Source organism: Entelurus aequoreus, linkage group LG21, assembly GCF_033978785.1.
Source record: "Entelurus aequoreus isolate RoL-2023_Sb linkage group LG21, RoL_Eaeq_v1.1, whole genome shotgun sequence".
In the NCBI taxonomy this organism is placed as follows: Eukaryota; Metazoa; Chordata; class Actinopteri; order Syngnathiformes; family Syngnathidae; genus Entelurus; species Entelurus aequoreus.
Window position 1 is genome coordinate 8,004,857 of NC_084751.1, and position 21,747 is coordinate 8,026,603.

Below are 21,747 nucleotides of genomic sequence, written 5' to 3' on the forward strand. Positions count from 1 at the left end.
CAACAAGTGTGTGAAAGCTCTTAGAGCCATTATAGCAAATCATTTGGGCTATATAGTAAAATGCTATGACTATGCAGAAAGGCGTCACCTTGGCGTCAGAGTGTCGGCTCTTCATCAGGACCTGGTAGTTGAGACTCTTCCACTGAGTGTCGTCAGCCAGCGACACAGCAAACTGACCCACACATGGCAGCAGGTGCTGGGTCACCCTCTGCTGGTACTCGCCCACACCGTTCTCCAGCTGGAATCATTCAGCCGTCAGTCAACACCCGCCGTCCGTCCCACACGGCCGCTCTCACCTGCTCCACCAGGGGCGCCATCAGGGCGTCTGCTCGCTCCCTGCTCAGGAAGTGCTGCGTGTCGTACAGGAAGATCTTGTGCATGCAGTCCAGGACGCCGCAGAGCAGCAGGTGGGTCTTCTCCACGCCAACAACACCCTCAAACAGCTGCTGGCCTGGAGGAGGACACCATGTCGGAAGTTGTCACATGGCACGCAGAAAGGGACGTTTTGTTTTAGGACAGTCGTGCCAACAATACTCCATTGACACTTCCTGACTTGAACACAAACAAGTATTAGTGACATTGTTATTACAAGTGCTGACGCAGACAGACTATTTATACAACAAACATAATAAAACATCCCTTACTGTACAAAGTCTGCTGTCATTAGGATGCCGACTGCTAGAATGTTCATATATTCCTGTTTAGATGAAGAATGACTCATAATCCTCGCCAAGAAAAGGGGGTGGAGCCAAGCGTTTTTTCCGTGTCATTCTTGTCAGAATAATTGTATAGAAGTTATCACACAACTTGTGTTCCCACGAGTTCAGGTCGCCCTGCATACAGCTTGTAAACCTCCACTGTGTGCGATGGGATGCAACGTGGAGGTGTCGGTTTCTTTGATCTATTGGACAGCCACAGGAAGACCTTGTCATGACCCAAGGTCTACAAAGCAGAGAGGGGGAAAACCTGACACCGCTCCAGGCACCTTTTCTTTGAACTGTTTATGACCGAGTGCGGCAGCTGTTTATGACCCCCTCCCCTTAGAAACAGCTGCAGCGATGTGATCAGAAAAGGCCCAAATAAAGGAGGAGGCGTGGAACCCTTTCGTCAGAGCGTGGGACGACACTGTGCGAGGGTGCAGGTCCATGCGCTCTCCTCGTTAAAAAAAAAACAAAAACATCTGTCTTGTCTTTATGAGTTTGAACGATAGGCAAAATAAAAAAGTGCAGTTCCCCTTTAAAGTGAAACCCACGTTTTCCTGTACGATTGACTTCAAATTAATACAACCTTGGAAAATGGTTAAAAATAAAAGTCCTCAAATTATTGTCAATATTGAAGTAATGGAAATTGTTTTGGATAAGCACAATGTTTCGTATTTTTTGTTGTATTGTCTCTTACTTTCCTTTCTATAACTGTAATTGTGTCTTGTTACTTAATACTGTTTGTGTGTTCAATAAATACAAGAATTGTTACTTAATACTGTTTGTGTGTTCAATAAAAACAAGAATTGTTACTTAATACTGTTTGTGTGTTCAATAAATACAAGAATTGTTACTTAATACTGTTTGTGTGTTCAATAAAAACAAGAATTGTTACTTAATACTGTTTGTGTGTTCAATAAATACAATAATTGTTACTTAATACTGTTTGTGTGTTCAATAAATACAAGAATTGTTACTTAATACTGTTTGTGTGTTCAATAAATACAAGAATTGTGACTTAATACTGTTTGTGTGTTCAATAAATACAGGAATTGTTACTTAATACTGTTTGTGTGTTCATAAAAACAAGAATTGTTACTTAATACTGTTTGTGTGTTCAATAAATACAAGAATTGTTACTGAATACTGTTTGTGTTCAATAAATACAAGAATTGTTACTTAATACTGTTTGTGTGTTCAATAAATACAAGAATTGTGACTTAATACTGTTTGTGTGTTCAATAAATACAAGAATTGTTACTTAATACTGTTTGTGTGTTCAATAAATACAAGAATTGTTACTTAATACTGTTTGTGTGTTCATAAAAACAAGAATTGTTACTTAATACTGTTTGTGTGTTCAATAAATACAAGAATTGTTACTTAATACTGTTTGTGTGTTCAATAAATACAAGAATTGTTACTTAATACTGTTTGTGTGTTCAATAAATACAAGAATTGTTACTTAATACTGTTTGTGTGTTCAATAAATACAAGAATTGTTACTTAATACTGTTTGTGTGTTCAATAAAAACAAGAATTGTTACTGAATACTGTTTGTGTGTTCAATAAATACAAGAATTGTTACTTAATACTGTTTGTGTGTTCAATAAATACAAGAATTGTGACTTAATACTGTTTGTGTGTTCAATAAATACAGGAATTGTTACTTAATACTGTTTGTGTGTTCATAAAAACAAGAATTGTTACTTAATACTGTTTGTGTGTTCAATAAATACAAGAATTGTTACTTAATACTGTTTGTGTGTTCAATAAATACAAGAATTGTTACTTAATACTGTTTGTGTGTTCAATAAATACAAGAATTGTTACTTAATACTGTTTGTGTGTTCAATAAATACAAGAATTGTTACTTAATACTGTTTGTGTGTTCAATAAATACAAGAATTGTTACTTAATACTGTTTGTGTGTTCAATAAATACAAGAATTGTTACTTAATACTGTTTGTGTGTTCAATAAATACAAGAATTGTTACTGAATACTGTTTGTGTTCAATAAATACAAGAATTGTTACTTAATACTGTTTGTGTGTTCAATAAATACAAGAATTGTGACTTAATACTGTTTGTGTGTTCAATAAATACAGGAATTGTTACTTAATACTGTTTGTGTGTTCATAAAAACAAGAATTGTTACTTAATACTGTTTGTGTGTTCAATAAATACAAGAATTGTTACTTAATACTGTTTGTGTGTTCAATAAATACAAGAATTGTTACTTAATACTGTTTGTGTGTTCAATAAATACAAGAATTGTTACTTAATACTGTTTGTGTGTTCAATAAATACAAGAATTGTTACTTAATACTGTTTGTGTGTTCAATAAAAACAAGAATTGTTACTGAATACTGTTTGTGTGTTCAATAAATACAAGAATTGTTACTTAATACTGTTTGTGTGTTCAATAAATACAAGAATTGTGACTTAATACTGTTTGTGTGTTCAATAAATACAGGAATTGTTACTTAATACTGTTTGTGTGTTCATAAAAACAAGAATTGTTACTTAATACTGTTTGTGTGTTCAATAAATACAAGAATTGTTACTTAATACTGTTTGTGTGTTCAATAAATACAAGAATTGTTACTTAATACTGTTTGTGTGTTCAATAAATACAAGAATTGTTACTTAATACTGTTTGTGTGTTCAATAAATACAAGAATTGTTACTTAATACTGTTTGTGTGTTCAATAAATACAAGAATTGTTACTTAATACTGTTTGTGTGTTCAATAAAAACAAGAATTGTTACTTAATACTGTTTGTGTGTTCAATAAATACAAGAATTGTTACTTAATACTGTTTGTGTGTTCAATAAATACAAGAATTGTTACTTAATACTGTTTGTGTGTTCAATAAATACAAGAATTGTTACTTAATACTGTTTGTGTGTTCAATAAAAATAAATAAAACGAGTCAGGAAAAAATAAAAAATAAATAAAAAGAGTCAGGAAAAAATAAAAAATAAATAAAAAGAGTCAGGAAAAAATAAATAAAAAGAGTCAGGAAAAAATAAAAAATAAATAAAAAGAGTCAGGAAAAAATAAATAAAAAGAGTCAGGAAAAAAAATAAAAAGAGTCAGGAAAAAATAAAAAATAAATCAAAAGAGTCAGAAAAAAAAATAAATAAATAAAAAGAGTCAGGAAAAAATAAAAAAAAATGAATAAAAAGAGTCAGGAAAATAAATAAATAAATAAAAAGAGTCAGGAAAAAAAAAAGAAAAAAAAAGAGTCAGGAAAAAATAAAAAATAAATAAAAAGAGGAAAAAATAAAAAGAGTCAGGAAAAAATAAATAAAAAGAGTCAGGAAAAAATAAAAAATAAATAAAAAGAGTCAGGAAAAAATGAAAAATAAATAAAAAGAGTCAGGAAAAAATGAAAAATAAATAAAAAGAGTCAGGAAGGGGCGTCACCCGTCTTGGAGACGTTGGTCTGCTGCAGCAGGTCGGCGAAGGGCTTGACCAGGTTCCCGGCGAACAGGACGAAGAGACCCTTGAGGCGCTGGGCGATGCAGTCGGCGAGCGTGACGAAGGTCAGCAGGCGTTCTCGACTCCCAGACTTACTCCAGTCCAGCAGCTGAGGGACAAACACGGTGACTGGGCGAGTGTTTCCATGACGGCAGACGCTGCAAGTGCGTCACGTTACCTTGAAGAAGAGCGGCCGGAACGTGACCTCGGACAGTTTCATCACCATGGCGACCAGACAGTCGATCACGCTGCCCTCGACCCGCGCCGTGCTCGCCAGGTCGCCCTGCACGGTGGCACGCAGACGTCAGACGCTCCACAAAACAACGGCAGACAAACAAACAAACGCACCTGGCAGTGGTCGGCTCGGAAGTTGAGCGCGGCGAGGAAGAAGGCGGTGAGCTCTGATTGGTGGAAGTTGAGCTGATCTCGCTCCATGTGACTGATGTGCTCCTTCAGGATGCTCATCAGCGCCCCCAGCTGGCCCTGCGAGGAAGCCCCCAGGTCAGCGCCTGCTCGGCGTGGGAAAGGTTTCCCCGACTCACCTTCCTGTCCACCACCAGGACGCTGAAGCACCTGGTGATGACGGGCAGTAGGACCCTGGGGGGCAGCTTGGTGGCCAGGCAGCTCCTGAGGGAGTGGAGACGCACGGACACCAGGCTGGACGAGGACGACGGACAATCCTCCAGCGCGGGCGTCAGCCGACAGACCTGGCGGGGACAGGAAATGAGTCGGAGACTTCTTCAAAGCAGGGGAAAGCAAGGGTGTGCACACCTGTATGGTGGTGTCCTGCAGGTACGGGCTCATGAAGTGCGTCAGGGTGTCGGTGACGCGGTGCAGGGCGGTGACGGCGCTCAGCAGGTAGATCTCGTTGGTCAGCAGCTCCTTCCTGTCGCTCAGCGCGAGCAGCACGGCCGGCATCAACCTGCGGGGCAACACCCGCTCGTCACGCCGGACATACACCCACTACGTTCTCCAGGGATCATACCCACTGTTAGTAGTCCAGGAGGCCCGGAAGCCATATTTGGAGTTATTTAAAGATGAATATTACAAGTTGTTTTGAACATTTTATAGGAAAGGTGGGACCAGTAGTGACATGTTTGATGTTGTCTTTAATTTATCATCCATTACTTTATCACGTGTGTCTAAGACAGGGGTCACCAACGCGGTGCCCGCGGGCACCAGGTAGCCCGTAAGGACCAGATGAGTAGCCCGCTGGCCTGTTCTAAAAATAGCTCAAATAGCAGCACTTACCAGTGAGCTGCCTCTATTTTTTACATTTTGTCTATTTACTAGCAAGCTGGTCTCGCTTTGCCCGACATTTTTAATTCTAAGAGAGACAAAACTCAAATAGAATTTGAAAATCCAAGAAAATATTTTAAAGACTTGGTCTTCACTTGTTTAAATAAATTCATTATTTTTTTTACTTTGCTTCTTATAACTTTCAGAAAGACAATTTTAGAGAAAAAATACAACCTTAAAAATGATTTTAGGATTTTTAAACACATATACCTTTTTACCTTTTAAATTCCTTCCTCTTCTTTCCTGACAATTTAAATCAATGTTCAAGTAAATGTATTTTTTTTATTGTAAAGAATAATAAATACATTTTAATTTAATTCTTCATTTTAGCTTCTGTTTTTTCGACGAAGAATATTTGTGAAATATTTCTTCAAACTTATCATGATTAAAATTTAAAAAAATTATTCTGGCAAATCTAGAAAATCTGTAGAATCAAATTCAAATCTTATTTAAAAATCCTGAAACAATTTTTAAGGTTGTATTTTTTCTCTAAAATTGTCTTTCTGAAAGTTATAAGAAGCAAAGTAAAAAAAAAAATTAATTTATTTAAACAAGTGAAGACCAAGTCTTTAAAATATTTTCTTGGATTTTCAAATTCTATTTGAGTTTTGTCTCTCTAACAAAGTGTAGATTGGATTTTAACCTATTTAAAACATGTCATCAAAATTCTAAAATTAATCTTAATCAGGAAAAATGACTAATGATGTTCCATAAATTCTTTTTTTAAGTTTTTCTCTTCTTTTTTTCGTTGAATTTTGAATTTTAAAGAGTTGAAATTGAAGATACACTTTGTTTCAAAATTTAATTGTCATTTTTTTTCGTGTTTTCTCCGCTTTTAAACCGTTCAATTAAGTGTAAATATCATTAATTATTAATAATAACATCGAGTTAAAGGTCAATTGAGCAAATTGGCTATTTCTGGCAATTTATTGAAGTGTGTATCAAACTGGTAACCCTTCGCATTAATCACTACCCAAGAAGTAGCTCTTGCTTTCAAAAAGGTTGGTGACCCCTGGTCTAAGAGAAACATCTACATTTTATTTCTTAATATCTCCTGGGAAAATAGGTCAAAATATGACATTTGTCCACATCACAATAACTCATTTACTCCATTTTATACACTTTGATGGATTTAATACTTTGTAAGGTTTATGAAATATTGTCAACATTTAATTCTGGGCTCCTTCACCAGGATTATAATTGAGATTTCTTCCTGGATGTTACAGAAAGTATGAGAATGTGTGAGCTGCTGCCTCACCTTCTTTACTTATAGAATCATCTCATATTTGTCAAGATAATTACACAAAAGTTTGCATTTTCGGCCGAGGTATCTTTTCTGTGGTCTTCATGTCCGTCCATCTCTAAATGTCGTGTTATTTGATTGATCATGAAACTGGTGGCGCTCCTTTACTGAGCCCACGCTCCGAGTGTTGCGGACGGACGCTTGTCGAGCGACTCCGTATAAAATAGACCGCAGGAATGTGCCAGGAAAGAAAAACAAAAACTGGAATCCCAGAAAAAAATTGGAATGTTTTAACAAGTTCATGTACGAAAGTCCCAACTTTCCCACTACAGATATGATTGATCATGAAACTGGAGGCGCTCCTTTAGTAAACCCACGCTACAAGTGTTGGGGACGGAGGCTTGTCGAGCGACTCCATCGCTAGAGTGGCCAAAACAAAAAAACGGTACCAGGAAAGAAGGACAAAAACTGGACTGTGGGCGACCAGCGCTGCGAGAAGTAAAGGAAGGGAAGGTTGACGTACGAGTGTCGCTGTGAAAGCAACCGAGCTGACCGGAGAAGACGTCAACTTAAACAAATGACCTGTCGGATATCAAAACATATTTGGGAAGAATTATTGACGGTGGGGCAGCACGGTGGCACAGGGGTTAGTGCGTGTGCCTCACAATACCAAGTTCCTGAGTAGTCCTGAGTTCAATCCCGGACTTGGGATCTTTCTGTGTGGAGGTTGCATGTTCTCCCCATGACTGCGTGGGTATAGGCCCCTCCCACCTCCAAAGACATGCACCTGGGGATAGGCCACTCCCACCTCCAAAGACATGCACCTGGGGATAGGCCCCTCCCACCTCCAAAGACATGCACCTGGGGATAGGCCACTCCCACCTCCAAAGACATGCACTTGGGGATAGGCCACTCCCACCTCCAAAGACATGCACTTGGCGATAGGCCCCTCCCACCTCCAAAGACATGCACCTGGGGATAGGCCACTCCCACCTCCAAAGACATGCACTTGGCGATAGGCCCCTCCCACCTCCAAAGACATGCACTTGGGGATAGGCCACTCCCACCTCCAAAGACATGCACCTGGGGATAGGCCACTCCCACCTCCAAAGACATGCACTTGGGGATAGGCCACTCCCACCTCCAAAGACATGCACCTGGGGATAGGCCACTCCCACCTCCAAAGACATGCACCTGGGGATAGGCCACTCCCAACTCCAAAGACATGCACCTGGGGATAGGCCACTCCCACCTCCAAAGACATGCACTTGGGGATAGGCCCCTCCCACCTCCAAAGACATGCACCTGGGGATAGGCCCCTCCCACCTCCAAAGATAAGTTGATTGACAACACTAAATTGGGCCTAGTGTGTGAATGTTGTCTATCTGTGTTGAGGTGGCGACTTGTCCAGGGTGTACCCCGCCTTCCGCCCGAATGCATTTACCCCAAAAGGGACAAGCTGTATAAAATGGATGAATGGATGGACATTGAGAGAAATTGCTATTGTTGAATTGATGAGTGGTTATTTACTAATGATTGATTGTTGAAATCCTGCTATCACTGCTGGAGTTCTCTTGTAAAAAACAATATATGAATAATAATAATAATAATTAATTGATCTCTACATCACACGTTCTCACAGCCAATCAGGAGACAGGCAGGAAGTGCTCACCTGGGCAGCTGCGGGATGGCGAGGGCTTTGAGGGCGCCGACCACCTCGGCGACGCAGAGCAAAGCGCTCGCCATCACGTTCTTCTCCTCCTGCGGCAACGAGGCCACCTCCGTGGCGTGCAGAAGGACGGGGAGGAACGCCTCCTGGTGGGCGGAGCCAAAGTTGCGGCAGAGCAGCTTGAGGCTGTAGAGCGCCGTCTGCCGGTTGACGGTCTGCTCCGCCGCCGCTTCCTGCACGGCCGCGCCGGTACTTTTGCCCACCACGGCGAGGAGGTCGCTGATGAGCTCTAAGAGAGCGGTGATCTGCGGGAGAGAGACACTTTGATGCCGTCTTCCTTTCGCTAAGGTGTACTTTGTACCTGCGTGAAGTTAGCCCCGCCCCCACCTGGGCAAAATATACAAACTTGTCCCAAACGTTTGTGCTGAAAATTTGTTTTTGTCTAACTAGTTGGGGTGCGAGTCGATACCATTCCGATTCCCAGGGTGATGACTCCATTGAAACGGATTTGAGCAATGGATTATGTGGTATAATAATAATAATAATAATAATAATAATAATAATAATAATAATAATAATAACTAGAAAATTCCCGCAGAAATTTTGATGGGCCTGCTATCTGTGCCCTGGAAGCCGCCGTACTTTTAAGATGGTGCCCAGTGTCTGAATCCATCAGTTTGATGCATTAGTGCACAAAATGAGCTACACAGCTAGCCTAAAAAAATTAGCATGCTAACATTAAAATGCTAACACTTAGCACGTTTGCTAAAAAAGGCATGTTAACAGTTAGCATGTCTCACATATCAAGTAATATGGCTGTAAGGTGTATGGCTGCGGAAGTAGAGGAAAAAAGTGAAAAATAAGCACAAAAAAAAGTTAGCCTGCTAATATTAGCTTGCTAGCATGCTCATGTTTGCATGCTAACAGTTAACAAGTGTCACGTACCAAGTTATATGACTGTAAGGTTTATGGATGTGTAATTAAAGAAATAAACGTAAAGTACCAAGTTATATGACTGTGGAGTAAACGGTTGAAAATTCAGCTCAAAAAGTCAACATGCTAATGTTAGCTTGCTAGCAAGCTAACGTTAACATGCTATCAGTTAGCATGTGTCACATACCAAGTTATATGACTGTAAGGTTTATGGATGTGTAATTAGAGAAATAAACGTAAAGTTAGCTAAAATGTTAGCGTGTTAATGTTAGTATGCTAGCATGCTAATATTAGCATGCTAGCAGCTAACAAGTGTCGCATATCAAGTTATATGACTGTAAGGTTTATGGATGTGTAATTAGAGAAATAAACGTAAAGTTAGCTAAGATGTTAGTGTGTTAATGTTAGTATGCTAGCATGCTAACATTAGCATGCTGGCAGCTAACAAGTGTCGCATATCAAGTTATATGACTGTAAGGTTTATGGATGTGTAATTAGAGAAATAAACGTAAAGTTAGCTAAAATGTTAGTGTGTTAATGTTAGTATGCTAGCATGCTAGCAGCTAACAAGTGTCGCATATCAAGTTATATCACTGTAAGGTTTATGGATGTGTAATTAGAGAAAAAAAAACGTAAAGCTAGCTAAAATGTTAGCGTGTTAATGTTAGTATGCTGGCATGCTAACAGCTAACAAGTTTCGCATATCAAGTTATATGACTCTCGGGTAAACGGTTACACAATTAGCTCAAAAAGGTAGCACTTGAAATGTTAGGATGCTAACAAGCAAACGTAAACATGCTAACAGTTAGCATGTTTCACATACAAAGTTATCAGGCCGTAAAGCCAAAACCAAACATTGGACATAACATTTTCTCGCAGTTTGAAGCGTTATGCTGGCAACATCCGCCATTATGAAGGATGCATACTCATTCGATGGGCCCATAGCGGTTAGTTTTCGGAATAGCGTTGCCACGGTAACACGAAATGTACCCCACCTGTTGCACTTACCGAGACCTTTCCGGCGGTGTAAGATATGTAGGGCTTTGTTGGTTGGTCTGTCGCGTATTATTCGCGAGAGTTTAGGATAGAAAAACAATAATAAACTGTGAAGTACGAGCAATAATAATATGGGCCGCTTGCAATGCAGCAGGCCCATAATAACTTTTACAAAACAGGTTACAAAAGCTCCTTCTGGTTGCATGAAGATGGCCTAAAATCACACACTTAAATAAATTGCCAGAAATAGCCAATTTGCTCAATTTACCTTTAACTCTATGTTATTATTAATAATTAATGATATTTACACTTAATTGAACGGTTTAAAAGAGGAGAAAACATGAAAAAAAATGACAATTAAATTTTGAAACATAGTTTATCTTCAATTTCGACTCTTTAAAATTCAAAATTCAACCGAAAAAAAGAAGACAAAAACTAGCTAATTTGAATCTTTTTGAAAAAATTAAAAAAATAATTTATGGAACATCATTAGTAATTTTTCCTGATTAAGATTAATTTTTGAATTTTAATGACATGTTTTAAATAGGTTAAAATCCAATCTGCACTTTGTTAGAATATATAACAAATTGGACCAAGCTATATTTCTAACAAAGACAAATCATTATTTCTTCTAGATTTTCCAGAACAAAAATTTTAAAAGAAATTCAAAAGACTTTGAAATAAGATTTAAATGTGATTTTACAGATTTTCTAGATTTGCCAGAATTTTTTTTTTGAAATTTTAATCATAATAAGTTTGAAGAAATATTTCACAAATATTCTTCGTCGAAAAAACAGAAGCTAAAATGAAGAATTAAATTAAAATGTATTTATTATTCTTTACAATTAAAAAAATAAATAAAAATACTTGAACATTGATTTAAATTGTCAGGAAAGAAGAGGAAGGAATTTAAAAGGTAAAAAGGTATATGTGTTTAAAAATCCTAAAATCATTTTTAAGGTTGTTTTTCTCTAAAATTGTCTTTCTGAAAGTTATAAGAAGCAAAGTAAAAAATGTATAAATTTATTTAAACAAGTGAAGACCAAGTCTTTAAAATATTTTCTTGGATTTTCAAATTCTATTTGAGTTTTGTCTCTCTTAGATTTAAAAATGTCGGGCAAAGCGAGACCAGCTTGCTAGTAAATAAATACAATTTAAAAAAATAGAGGCAGCTCACTGGTAAGTGCTGCTATTTGAGCTATTTTTAGAACAGGCCAGCGGGCTACTCATCTGGTCCTTACGGGCTACCGTAAGGACCAGAAATGTGTTTTTCATTCTTTTTTGGTGTGGGTTCACAGTGTGGCGCATATTTGTAACGTAACAGTGTTAAAGTTGTTTGATACGGCTACCGTCAGTGTAAGCTGTGTGGCTGATGACTAAGTAGGCTTTGCTGTCTCCTACATGTGCAAGTAAAAGCTACATACAACATGTGGCCGGGCTGGCACGCAGTTTGTAAATGTTATAGAGAACAATTACTACAGTGCAATCAGGGCACTTCTTTAAAGGCCTACTGAAATGATTTTTTAAAATTTAAACGGGAATAGCAGATCCATTCTATGTGTCATACTTGATCATTTCGCGATATTGCCATATTTTTGCTGAAAGGATTTAGTAGAGAAAATCGACGATAAAGTTCGCAACTTTTGCTCGCTGATAAAAAAAAGCCTTGCCTGTAGCGGAAGTAGCGTGACGTCACAGGAGCTAGTATTCCTCACAATTCCCCGTTGTTTACAATGGAGCGAGAGAGATTCGGACCGAGAAAGTGATGATTACCCCATTAATTTGAGCGAGGATGAAAGATTCGTAGATGAGGAACGTTACAGTGAAGGACTTGAGAGGCAGCGATGGACGTATCTTTTTTCGCTCTGACCGTAACTTAGGTACAAGCTGGCTCATTGGATTCCACACTCTCTCCTTTTTCTATTGTGGATCACGGATTTGTATTTTAAACCACCTGGGATACTATATCCTCTTGAAAATGAGAGTCGAGAACGCCAAATGGACATTCAGTGCCTTTTATCTCCACGATAATACATCGGCGAAATGCTTTAGCTACGAGCTAACGTGATAGCATCTTGCTTTAACTGCATATAGAAACAACAAAATAAACCCCTGACTGGAAGGATAGATAGAAAATCAACAATACTATTAAACCGTGGACATGTAAATACACGGTTAATGCTTTCCAGGCTGGCGAAGGTTAACAATGCTGTGCTAACGACGCCATTGAAGCTAACTTAGCAACCGGACTGCACAGAGCTATGCTAAAAACATTAGCTCTCCACCTACGCCAGCCAGCCCTCATTTGCTCATCAACACCCGTGCTCACCTGCGTTCCAGCGATCGGCAGAAGGACGAAGGACTTCACCCGATGCGTTTGGCGGCCCGGAGACGTAGGAAGTCAAGGTGAGGTCGGCGGCTAGCGCGGCTAGCGCTCCAACAAAGTCCTCCTGGTTGTGTTGCTGTAGTCCGCTGCTAATACACCGATCCCACCTACAACTGTCTTCTTTGCAGCCTTCATTGTTCATTAAACAAATTGCAAAAGATGTCCAGAATACTGTGGAATTATGAAATGAAAACAGAGCTTTTTGTATAGGATTCTACGGGTACCATAACTTCCGTTACTCGGACTTCGTCACGCGCATATGTCATCATACCGCGATGTTTCAGCCGGATATTTCCCGGGAAATGTCACTTTATAAGTTAACCCGGCCGTATTGGCATGTGTTGCAATGTTAAGATGTCATCATTGATATATAAACTATCAGACTGCGTGGTCGCTAGTAGTGGCTTTCAGTAGGCCTTTAATTTAGTAATTAGAGTGAAAATAGGATTATATTTTCCCTGGGAGTTATCTAGGAGAGGCACTGAGATCCATAAGTCTCCTGGGAAAATCGGGGGGGTCGGTAAGTATGCAGCTGAGCCGCATCAGAGTGGTCAAAGAGCCGCGGGTTGCTGACTCCTGGGCTAGGGGGATTCCCCCTTATTGCCGCGAGTGAGCGTTGAAAACACTTGATTTTCTCAAGGAATTTTAACACAAAGGACTAATTTCTGAAGACATACCTCGTACAAAACCTTCAAATAAAGGTGATTTAAGATGTTTTCTTGCTATTTCGATGATTGGGATCGCTAGATTGTGGCTTTATGGACTCATTTTTGTGAAAATCTCAATTTCAACCAAGATACATTTTTTTCACTTATTTGCCTGTAGGTCAAAATTAGCCTGTGTGTATTCCGACTCATTTTGCCATATCCAGATATTAATAAAAGGCCATATGGCCCAGCCCTATGCTCACCTGTCGCTCCGCCCACTGCGTCCTGTGCTGCAGTTTGTTGTTGAGCAGCTCCATGGCCTTCCTCCTGACGGACGCCAGCTGGTTGGCCATCAGCCCCCTCATCACCGTGATGAAGGTGTCGGCGGGCAACAGCGCGTTCACCTGGACGAGGAGGAAGGGAACAAACAAAGCGTGTTGCGTCGCTTCTTGCCGCCCGGTCGCCGTGCACCCACCTTATCCAGGACGTCGTAGGTTTTGTTCAGCAGAACTCTCCAGAACTTTGCGGTGGGTTTGTCGGCGTTGTCCTCCACGCGGCGAGCGACAGCGTTGATGTAACGCAGGTTCTCCTCCAGCAGCCTGGGTGGATTTCATCAAGTTCATTTAACTTAAGTCGGAACATTTACTTTTTTCCTTTCATTTCTTAGCAAGCAAACTGACCGCTGCTGAAGCTCCTGGAGAACTGCAGCGCCGTCATCCTCGCGCACCTCCGCCACCTGCCAGGACAAACATGGAGGTCAGGTGATCTTTGCCCATACGCACATTCTCATACAACTTCTAGCAAATGTCAGACGGAACAAGTGGTTACGTTTTGGGGATGATCCGGATCATTTCAATTTCTCTGCGTGTGTATGCTAGTGGCCCCGCCTCCACCCGCAGAGACAAAGATAGTGGATGAACAGTGTTTGGAAAGTTACTTTAAAAAAAGTAATTAAAGTTACTTGTTACTTCGCCAAAAAAGTAAATGAATTAGTCATTTAATTACTTTTTAACAAATGTAGTTAATTACTTTTAAAAAGTAATTAAAGTTACTTGTTACTTTGCCAAAAAAGTAAATGAATTAGTCATGTAATTACTTTTTAACAAATGTAGTTAATTACTTTTAAAAAGTAATTAAAGTTACTTGTTACTTTGCCAAAAAAGTTAATTAATTAGTCGTGTAATTACTTTTTAACAAATGTAGTTAATTACTTTTAAAAAGTAATTAAAGTTACTTGTTACTTTGCCAAAAAAGTTAATTAATTAGTCATGTAATTACTTTTTAACAAATTTAAATAATGACTCAGGGAAAGTAATTATTGGTTTACTTAAAAAAAAAAAGATATATATTTTTTTAAATTAAATATCTGCCACCCACATAGACAGAGATAGTGTCAGTGTTTGGAACATTTCTTTATAAAAGTAATTAGTTACTTTGCCAAAAAAGTAATTGAATTAGTAATGTAATTACTTTTTAACAAATGTAGTTAATTAATTTAAAAAAGGAATTATAGTTACTTGTTACTTTGCCAAAAAAGTTAATGAATTAGTCGTGTAATTACTCTTTAACAAATGTAGTTAATTACTTTTAAAAAGTAATTAAAGTTACTTGTTACTTTGCCAAAAAAGTAAATTAATTAGTCATGTAATTACTTTTTAACAAATGTAGTTAATTACTTTTAAAAAGTAATTAAAGTTACTTGTTACTTCGCCAAAAAAGTAAATGAATTAGTCATGTAATTACTTTTTAACAAATGTAGTTAATTACTTTTAAAAAGAAATTAAAGTTACTCGTTACTTTGCCAAAAAAGTAAATGAATTAGTCATGTAATTACTTTTTAACAAATGTAGTTAATTACTTTTAAAAAGTAATTAAAGTTACTTGTTACTTTGCCAAAAAAGTAAATGAATTAGTCATGTAATTACTTTTTAACAAATGTAGTTAATTACTTTAAAAAAGTAATTAAAGTTACTTGTTACTTTGCCAAAAAAGTAAATGAATTAGTCATGTAATTACTTTTTAACAAATGTAGTTAATTACTTTTAAAAAGTAATTAAAGTTACTCGTTACTTTGCCAAAAAAAGTAAATGAATTAGTCATGTAATTACTTTTTAACAAATGTAGTTAATTATTTTTAAAAAGTAATTAAAGTTACTTGTTACTTTGCCAAAAAAGTAAATCAATTAGTAAAGTAATTACTTTTTTAATAAATGTAGTTAATTACTTTTAAAAAGTAATTAAAGTTACTTGTTACTTTGCCAAAAAAGTAAATGAATTAGTCGTGTAATTACTTTTTAACAAATGTAGTTAATTACTTTTAAAAAGTAATTAAAGTTACTTGTTACTTCGCCAAAAAAGTAAATGAATTAGTCATGTAATTACTTTTTAACAAATGTAGTTAATTACTTTTAAAAAGTAATTAAAGTTACTTGTTACTTCGCCAAAAAAGTAAATGAATTAGTCATGTAATTACTTTTTAACAAATGTAGTTAATTACTTTTAAAAAGTAATTAAAGTTACTTGTTACTTTGCCAAAAAAAGTAAATGAATTAGTCATGTAATTACTTTTTAACAAATGTAGTTAATTACTTTTAAAAAGTAATTAAAGTTACTTGTTACTTTGCCAAAAAAGTAAATGAATTAGTCATGTAATTACTTTTTAACAAATGTAGTTAATTACTTTTAAAAAGTAATTAAAGTTATGTGTTACTTTGCCAAAAAAGTAAATTCATTAGTCATGTAATTACTTTTTAACAAATGTAGTTAATTACTTTTAAAAAGTAATTAAAGTTACTTGTTACTTCGCCAAAAAAGTAAATGAATTAGTCATGTAATTACTTTTTAACAAATGTAGTTAATTACTTTTAAAAAGTAATTAAAGTTACTTGTTACTTTGCCAAAAAAGTAAATGAATTAGTCATGTAATTACTCTTTAACAAATGTATTTAATTACTTTTAAAAAGTAATTAAAGTTACTTGTTACTTTGCCAAAAAAGTAAATGAATTAGTCATGTAATTACTTTTTAACAAATGTAGTTAATTACTTTTAAAAAGTAATTAAAGTTACTTGTTACTTTGCCAAAAAAGTAAATGAATTAGTCATGTAATTACTCTTTAACAAATGTAGTTAATTACTTTTAAAAAGTAATTAAAGTTACTTGTTACTTTGCCAAAAAAGTAAATGAATTAGTCATGTAATTACTTTTTAACAAATGTAGTTAATTACTTTTAAAAAGTAATTAAAGTTACTTGTTACTTTGCCAAAAAAGTAAATTAATTAGTCATGTAATTACTTTTTAACAAATGTAGTTAATTACTTTTAAAAAGTAATTAAAGTTACTTGTTACTTTGCCAAAAAAGTAAATGAATTAGTCATGTAATTACTTTTTAACAAATGTAGTTAATTGCTTTTAAAAAGTAATTATAGTTACTTGTTACTTTGCCAAAAAAGTAAATTAATTAGTCATGTAATTACTTTTTAACAAATGTAAATAATGACTCAGGGAAAGTAATTATTGGTTTACTTAAAAAAAAAATATATATATTTTTTTTAAATTAAATATCTGCCACCCACATAGACAAAGATAGTGTCAGTGTTTGGAACATTTCTTTATAAAAGTAATTAGTTACTTTGCCAAAAAAGTAATTGAATTAGTAATGTAATTACTTTTTAACAAAAGTAGTTAATTAATTTAAAAAAGGGATTATAGTTACTTGTTACTTTGCCAAAAAAGTAAATGAATTAGTCATGTAATTACTTTTTAACAAATGTAATTAATGACTCGGGAAAGTAATTATTGGTTTACTCATTGTATATTTACAGTATGCCAAGGGCCAATGTAATAATAAATACAAGTATGCCAAGGGCCAATGTAATAATAAATACAAGTATTCCAAGGGCCAATGTAATAATAAATACATGTATGCCAAGGGCCAATGTAATAATAAATACATGTATGCCAAGGGCCAATGTAAGAATAAATACAAGTATTCCAAGGGCCAATGTAATAATAAATACATGTATGCCAAGGGCCAATGTAATAATAAATACAAGTATGCCAAGGGCCAATGTAATAATAAATACAAGTATTCCAAGGGCCAATGTAATAAATAAATACAAGTATTCCAAGGGCCAATGTAATAATAAATACAAGTATGCCAAGGGCCAATGTAATAATAAATACATGTATGCCAAGGGCCAATGTAATAATAAATACATGTATGCCAAGGGCCAATGTAATAATAAATACAGGTATGCCAAGGGCCAATGTAATAATAAATACAAGTATTCCAAGGGCCAATGTAATAATAAATACATGTATGCCAAGGGCCAATGTAATAATAAATACATGTATGCCAAGGGCCAATGTAATAATAAATACATGTATGCCAAGGGCCAATGTAAGAATAAATACAAGTATTCCAAGGGCCAATGTAATAATAAATACAAGTATGCCAAGGGCCAATGTAATAATAAATACAAGTATACCAAGGGCCAATGTAATAATAAATACATGTATGCCAAGGGCCAAAGTAATAATAAATACAAGTATGCCAAGGGCCAATGTAATAATAAATACAAGTATGCCAAGGGCCAATGTAATAATAAATACAAGTATGCCAAGGGCCAATGTAATAATAAATACAAGTATGCCAAGGGCCAATGTAATAATAAATACATGTATGCCAAGGGCCAATGTAATAATAAATACAAGTATGCCAAGGGTCAATGTAATAATAAATACAAGTATGCCAAGGGCCAATGTAATAATAAATACAAGTATGCCAAGGGCCAATGTAATAATAAATACAAGAATGCCAAGGGCCAATGTAATAATAAATACAAGTATGCCAAGGGCCAATGTAATAATAAATACAAGTATGCCAAGGGCCAATGTAATAATGAATACAAGTATGCCAAGGGCCAATGTAATAATAAATACAAGTATGCCAAGGGCCAATGTAATAATAAATACAAGTATGCCAAGGGCCAATGTAATAATAAATACAAGTATGCCAAAGGCCAATGTAATAATAAATACAAGTATGCCAAGGGCCAATGTAATAATAAATACAAGTATGCCAAGGGCCAATGTAATAATAAATACATGTATGCCAAGGGCCAATGTAATAATAAATACAAGTATGCCAAGGGCCAATGTAATAATAAATACAAGAATGCCAAGGGCCAATGTAATAATAAATACAAGAATGCCAAGGGCCAATGTAATAATAAATACAAGTATGCCAAGGGTCAATGTAATAATAAATACAAGTATGCCAAGGGCCAAATTAATAATAAATACATGTATGCCAAGGGCCAATGTAATAATAAATACAAGTATGCCAAGGGCCAATGTAATAATAAATACAAGTATGCCAAGGGCCAATGTAATAATAAATACATGTATGCCAAGGGCCAATGTCATAATAAATAAAAGTATGCCAAAGGCCAATGTAATAATAAATACAAGTATGCCAAGGGCCAATGTAATAATAAATACAAGTATGCCAAGGGCCAATGTAATAATAAATACAAGTATGCCAAGGGTCAATGTAATAATAAATACAAGTATGCCAAGGGCCAATGTAATAATAAATACAAGTATGCCAAGGGCCAATGTAATAATAAATACAAGTATGCCAAGGGCCAATGTAATAATAAATACATGTATGCCAAGGGCCAATGTAATAATAAATACAAGTACCGGTATGCCAAGGGCCAATGTAATAATAAATACAAGTATGCCAAGGGCCAATGTAATAATAAATACATGTATGCCAAGGGCCAAAGTAATAATAAATACATGTATGCCAAGGGCCAATGTAATAATAAATACATGTATGCCAAGGGCCAATGTAATAATAAATACAAGTATGCCAAGGGCCAATGTAATAATAAATACAAGTATGCCAAGGGCCAATGTAATAATAAATACAAGTATGCCAAGGGCCAATGTAATAATAAATACAAGTATGCCAAGGGCCAATATAATAATAAATACAAGTATGCCAAAGGCCAATGCAATAATAAATACATGTATGCCAAGGGCCAATGTAATAATAAATACAAGTATGCCAAGGGTCAATGTAATAATAAATACAAGTATGCCAAGGGCCAATGTAATAATAAATACAAGTATGCCAAGGGCCAATGTAATAATAAATACAAGTATGCCAAGGGCCAAAGTAATAATAAATACAAGTATGCCAAGGGCCAATGTAATAATAAATACATGTATGCCAAGGGCCAATGTAATAATAAATACAAGTATGCCAAGGGCCAATGTAATAATAAATACAAGTATGCCAAGGGCCAATGTAATAATAAATACATGTATGCCAAGGGCCAAAGTAATAATAAATACATGTATGCCAAGGGCCAATGTAATAATAAATACATGCATGCCAAGGGCCAATGTAATAATAAATACAAGTATGCCAAGGGCCAATGTAATAATAAATACAAGTATGCCAAGGGCCAATGTAATAATAAATACAAGTATGCCAAGGGCCAATGTAATAATAAATACAAGTATGCCAAGGGCCAATATAAAAATAAATACAAGTATGCCAAGGGCCAATGCAATAATAAATACATGTATGCCAAGGGCCAATGTAATAATAAATACAAGTATGCCAAGGGCCAAAGTAATAATAAATACAAGTATGCCAAGGGCCAAAGTAATAATAAATACAAGTATGCCAAGGGCCAATGTAATAATAAATACATGTATGCCAAGGGCCAATGTAATAATAAATACAAGTATGCCAAGGGCCAATGTAATAATAAATACATGTATGCCAAGGGCCAATGTAATAATAAATACAAGTATGCCAAGGGCCAATGTAATAATAAATACAAGTATGCCAAGGGCCAATGTAATAATAAATACAAGTATGCCAAGGGCCAATGTAATAATAAATACAAGTATGCCAAGGGCCAATGTAATAATAAATACAAGTATGCCAAGGGCCAATGTAATAATAAATACAAGTATGCCAAGGGCCAATGTAATAATAAATACATGTATGCCAAGGGCCAAAGTAATAATAAATCCAGACTTACCTTCCCGATGAAGGCGTCTGAGGCCAGCAGCTGAGCCAAGAAGGAGACTGAGAGGAACTTGAAGTGTCTGAGATCTTTGCTGCTGTGAGCGTCCACACTGAAGATCAGCTCCTCCACCTCTTCTTCTTCCTCTTCCTCCTCCTTCTTCTTCTTCTTCTTCTGCGCTCCTCGGGAGTGTTTGGTGGCAGCTGCAGAGGATGCAGCTCGTTAGTTTCCCTCACCTTTCCTGCTCCCTGCAGGGCCCCAAGGTAGGTGAAGTAGCAACACCCGGGCTGCAGCTGTGGATTATTTTAGTCATCTATCCCTTCATTTCTTCCATTACTCAGATAAAACACACTATTGCCTTTATAAATATTTTAGGGACATTTTTGTACTTGACATAATTTTTATTACCTTCTTTTACATTTTTTTTACTTTCTTTAAAAAAATTTTTTTTTACCTTTTAGTAACCTTCTTTTAACCTTATTTTACCTTTATTTATATATTTAACCTTTCATTTACCTTCTATTAACCCTCTATTTACCTTTGACTTACCATATTTTACTTTTTATTAAACTTCTAACTATTTTACCTTGTATTTACCTTCTTGTACCTTTCATTTGCACTTCTTACCTTTTACCTACATTTTTTTACCTTCTATTTACCTTCGTTTAGCTACCTACATGTCAAACTACTTCCTTAACGTAAATGACCGCCATAACCACAACACCAGGGGGAGCTCCACTAACCACGTTAAACCCAGATTCCGAACTAACAAAGGTCTTAACTCATTCTCTTTCTATGCCACATCAATGTGGAATGCGCTCCCAACAGGTATAAAAGAAAGGTCATCTCTATCCTCCTTCAAAACCGCAATAAAAGTTCACCTTCAGGCAGCTACAACCCTAAACTAACACCCTCCCCGGATTGCTAATAATCAAATGTAGATACTTTTTCTTATGCCTTCTGATCTCTCTGTCTCTCTCTCTCTCTCTCTCTCTCTTTCTCTCTCTCCTCTCTATGTCCACTACTTGATGTCCATATCCTACCCCCCCCCCCACACCCCTGATTGTAAATAATGTAAATAATTCAATGTGATTATCTTGTGTGATGACTGTATTATGATGATAGTATATATGATAGTATATATCTGTATCATGAATCCATTTAAGTGGACCCCGACTTAAACAAGTTGAACAACTTATTGGGGTGTTACCATTTAGTGGTCAATTGTACGGAATATGTACTTCACTGTGCAACCTACTAATAAAAGTCTCAATCAATCAATCAATCAATGCATATTTTAGGGACATTTTTCTACTTGCCATAACTTTCATT

The 21,747-nt window shown here is 36.1% G+C and overlaps 1 protein-coding gene across 4 annotated transcripts in view; it reads right to left on the reverse strand.

Annotated features, from left to right (window-relative positions):
- Window positions 1-21,747, reverse strand: part of heatr1 (HEAT repeat containing 1) — an 85,368-nt gene that overhangs the window by 4,520 nt on the left and 59,101 nt on the right. For all 4 annotated transcript variants that reach the window (XM_062030717.1, XM_062030719.1, XM_062030720.1 and 1 more), the window contains exons 32-43: window positions 20,431-20,618; window positions 14,042-14,097; window positions 13,837-13,960; window positions 13,625-13,765; window positions 8,403-8,704; window positions 4,960-5,110; window positions 4,731-4,895; window positions 4,537-4,671; window positions 4,367-4,471; window positions 4,135-4,297; window positions 297-451; window positions 89-238 (exon numbers count right to left, since the gene is read on the reverse strand). In XM_062030717.1, coding sequence (XP_061886701.1) covers window positions 89-238; window positions 297-451; window positions 4,135-4,297; window positions 4,367-4,471; window positions 4,537-4,671; window positions 4,731-4,895; window positions 4,960-5,110; window positions 8,403-8,704; window positions 13,625-13,765; window positions 13,837-13,960; window positions 14,042-14,097; window positions 20,431-20,618 — 1,835 coding nt within the window. The remainder of the gene's footprint in view (window positions 1-88; window positions 239-296; window positions 452-4,134; window positions 4,298-4,366; window positions 4,472-4,536; window positions 4,672-4,730; window positions 4,896-4,959; window positions 5,111-8,402; window positions 8,705-13,624; window positions 13,766-13,836; window positions 13,961-14,041; window positions 14,098-20,430; window positions 20,619-21,747) is intronic.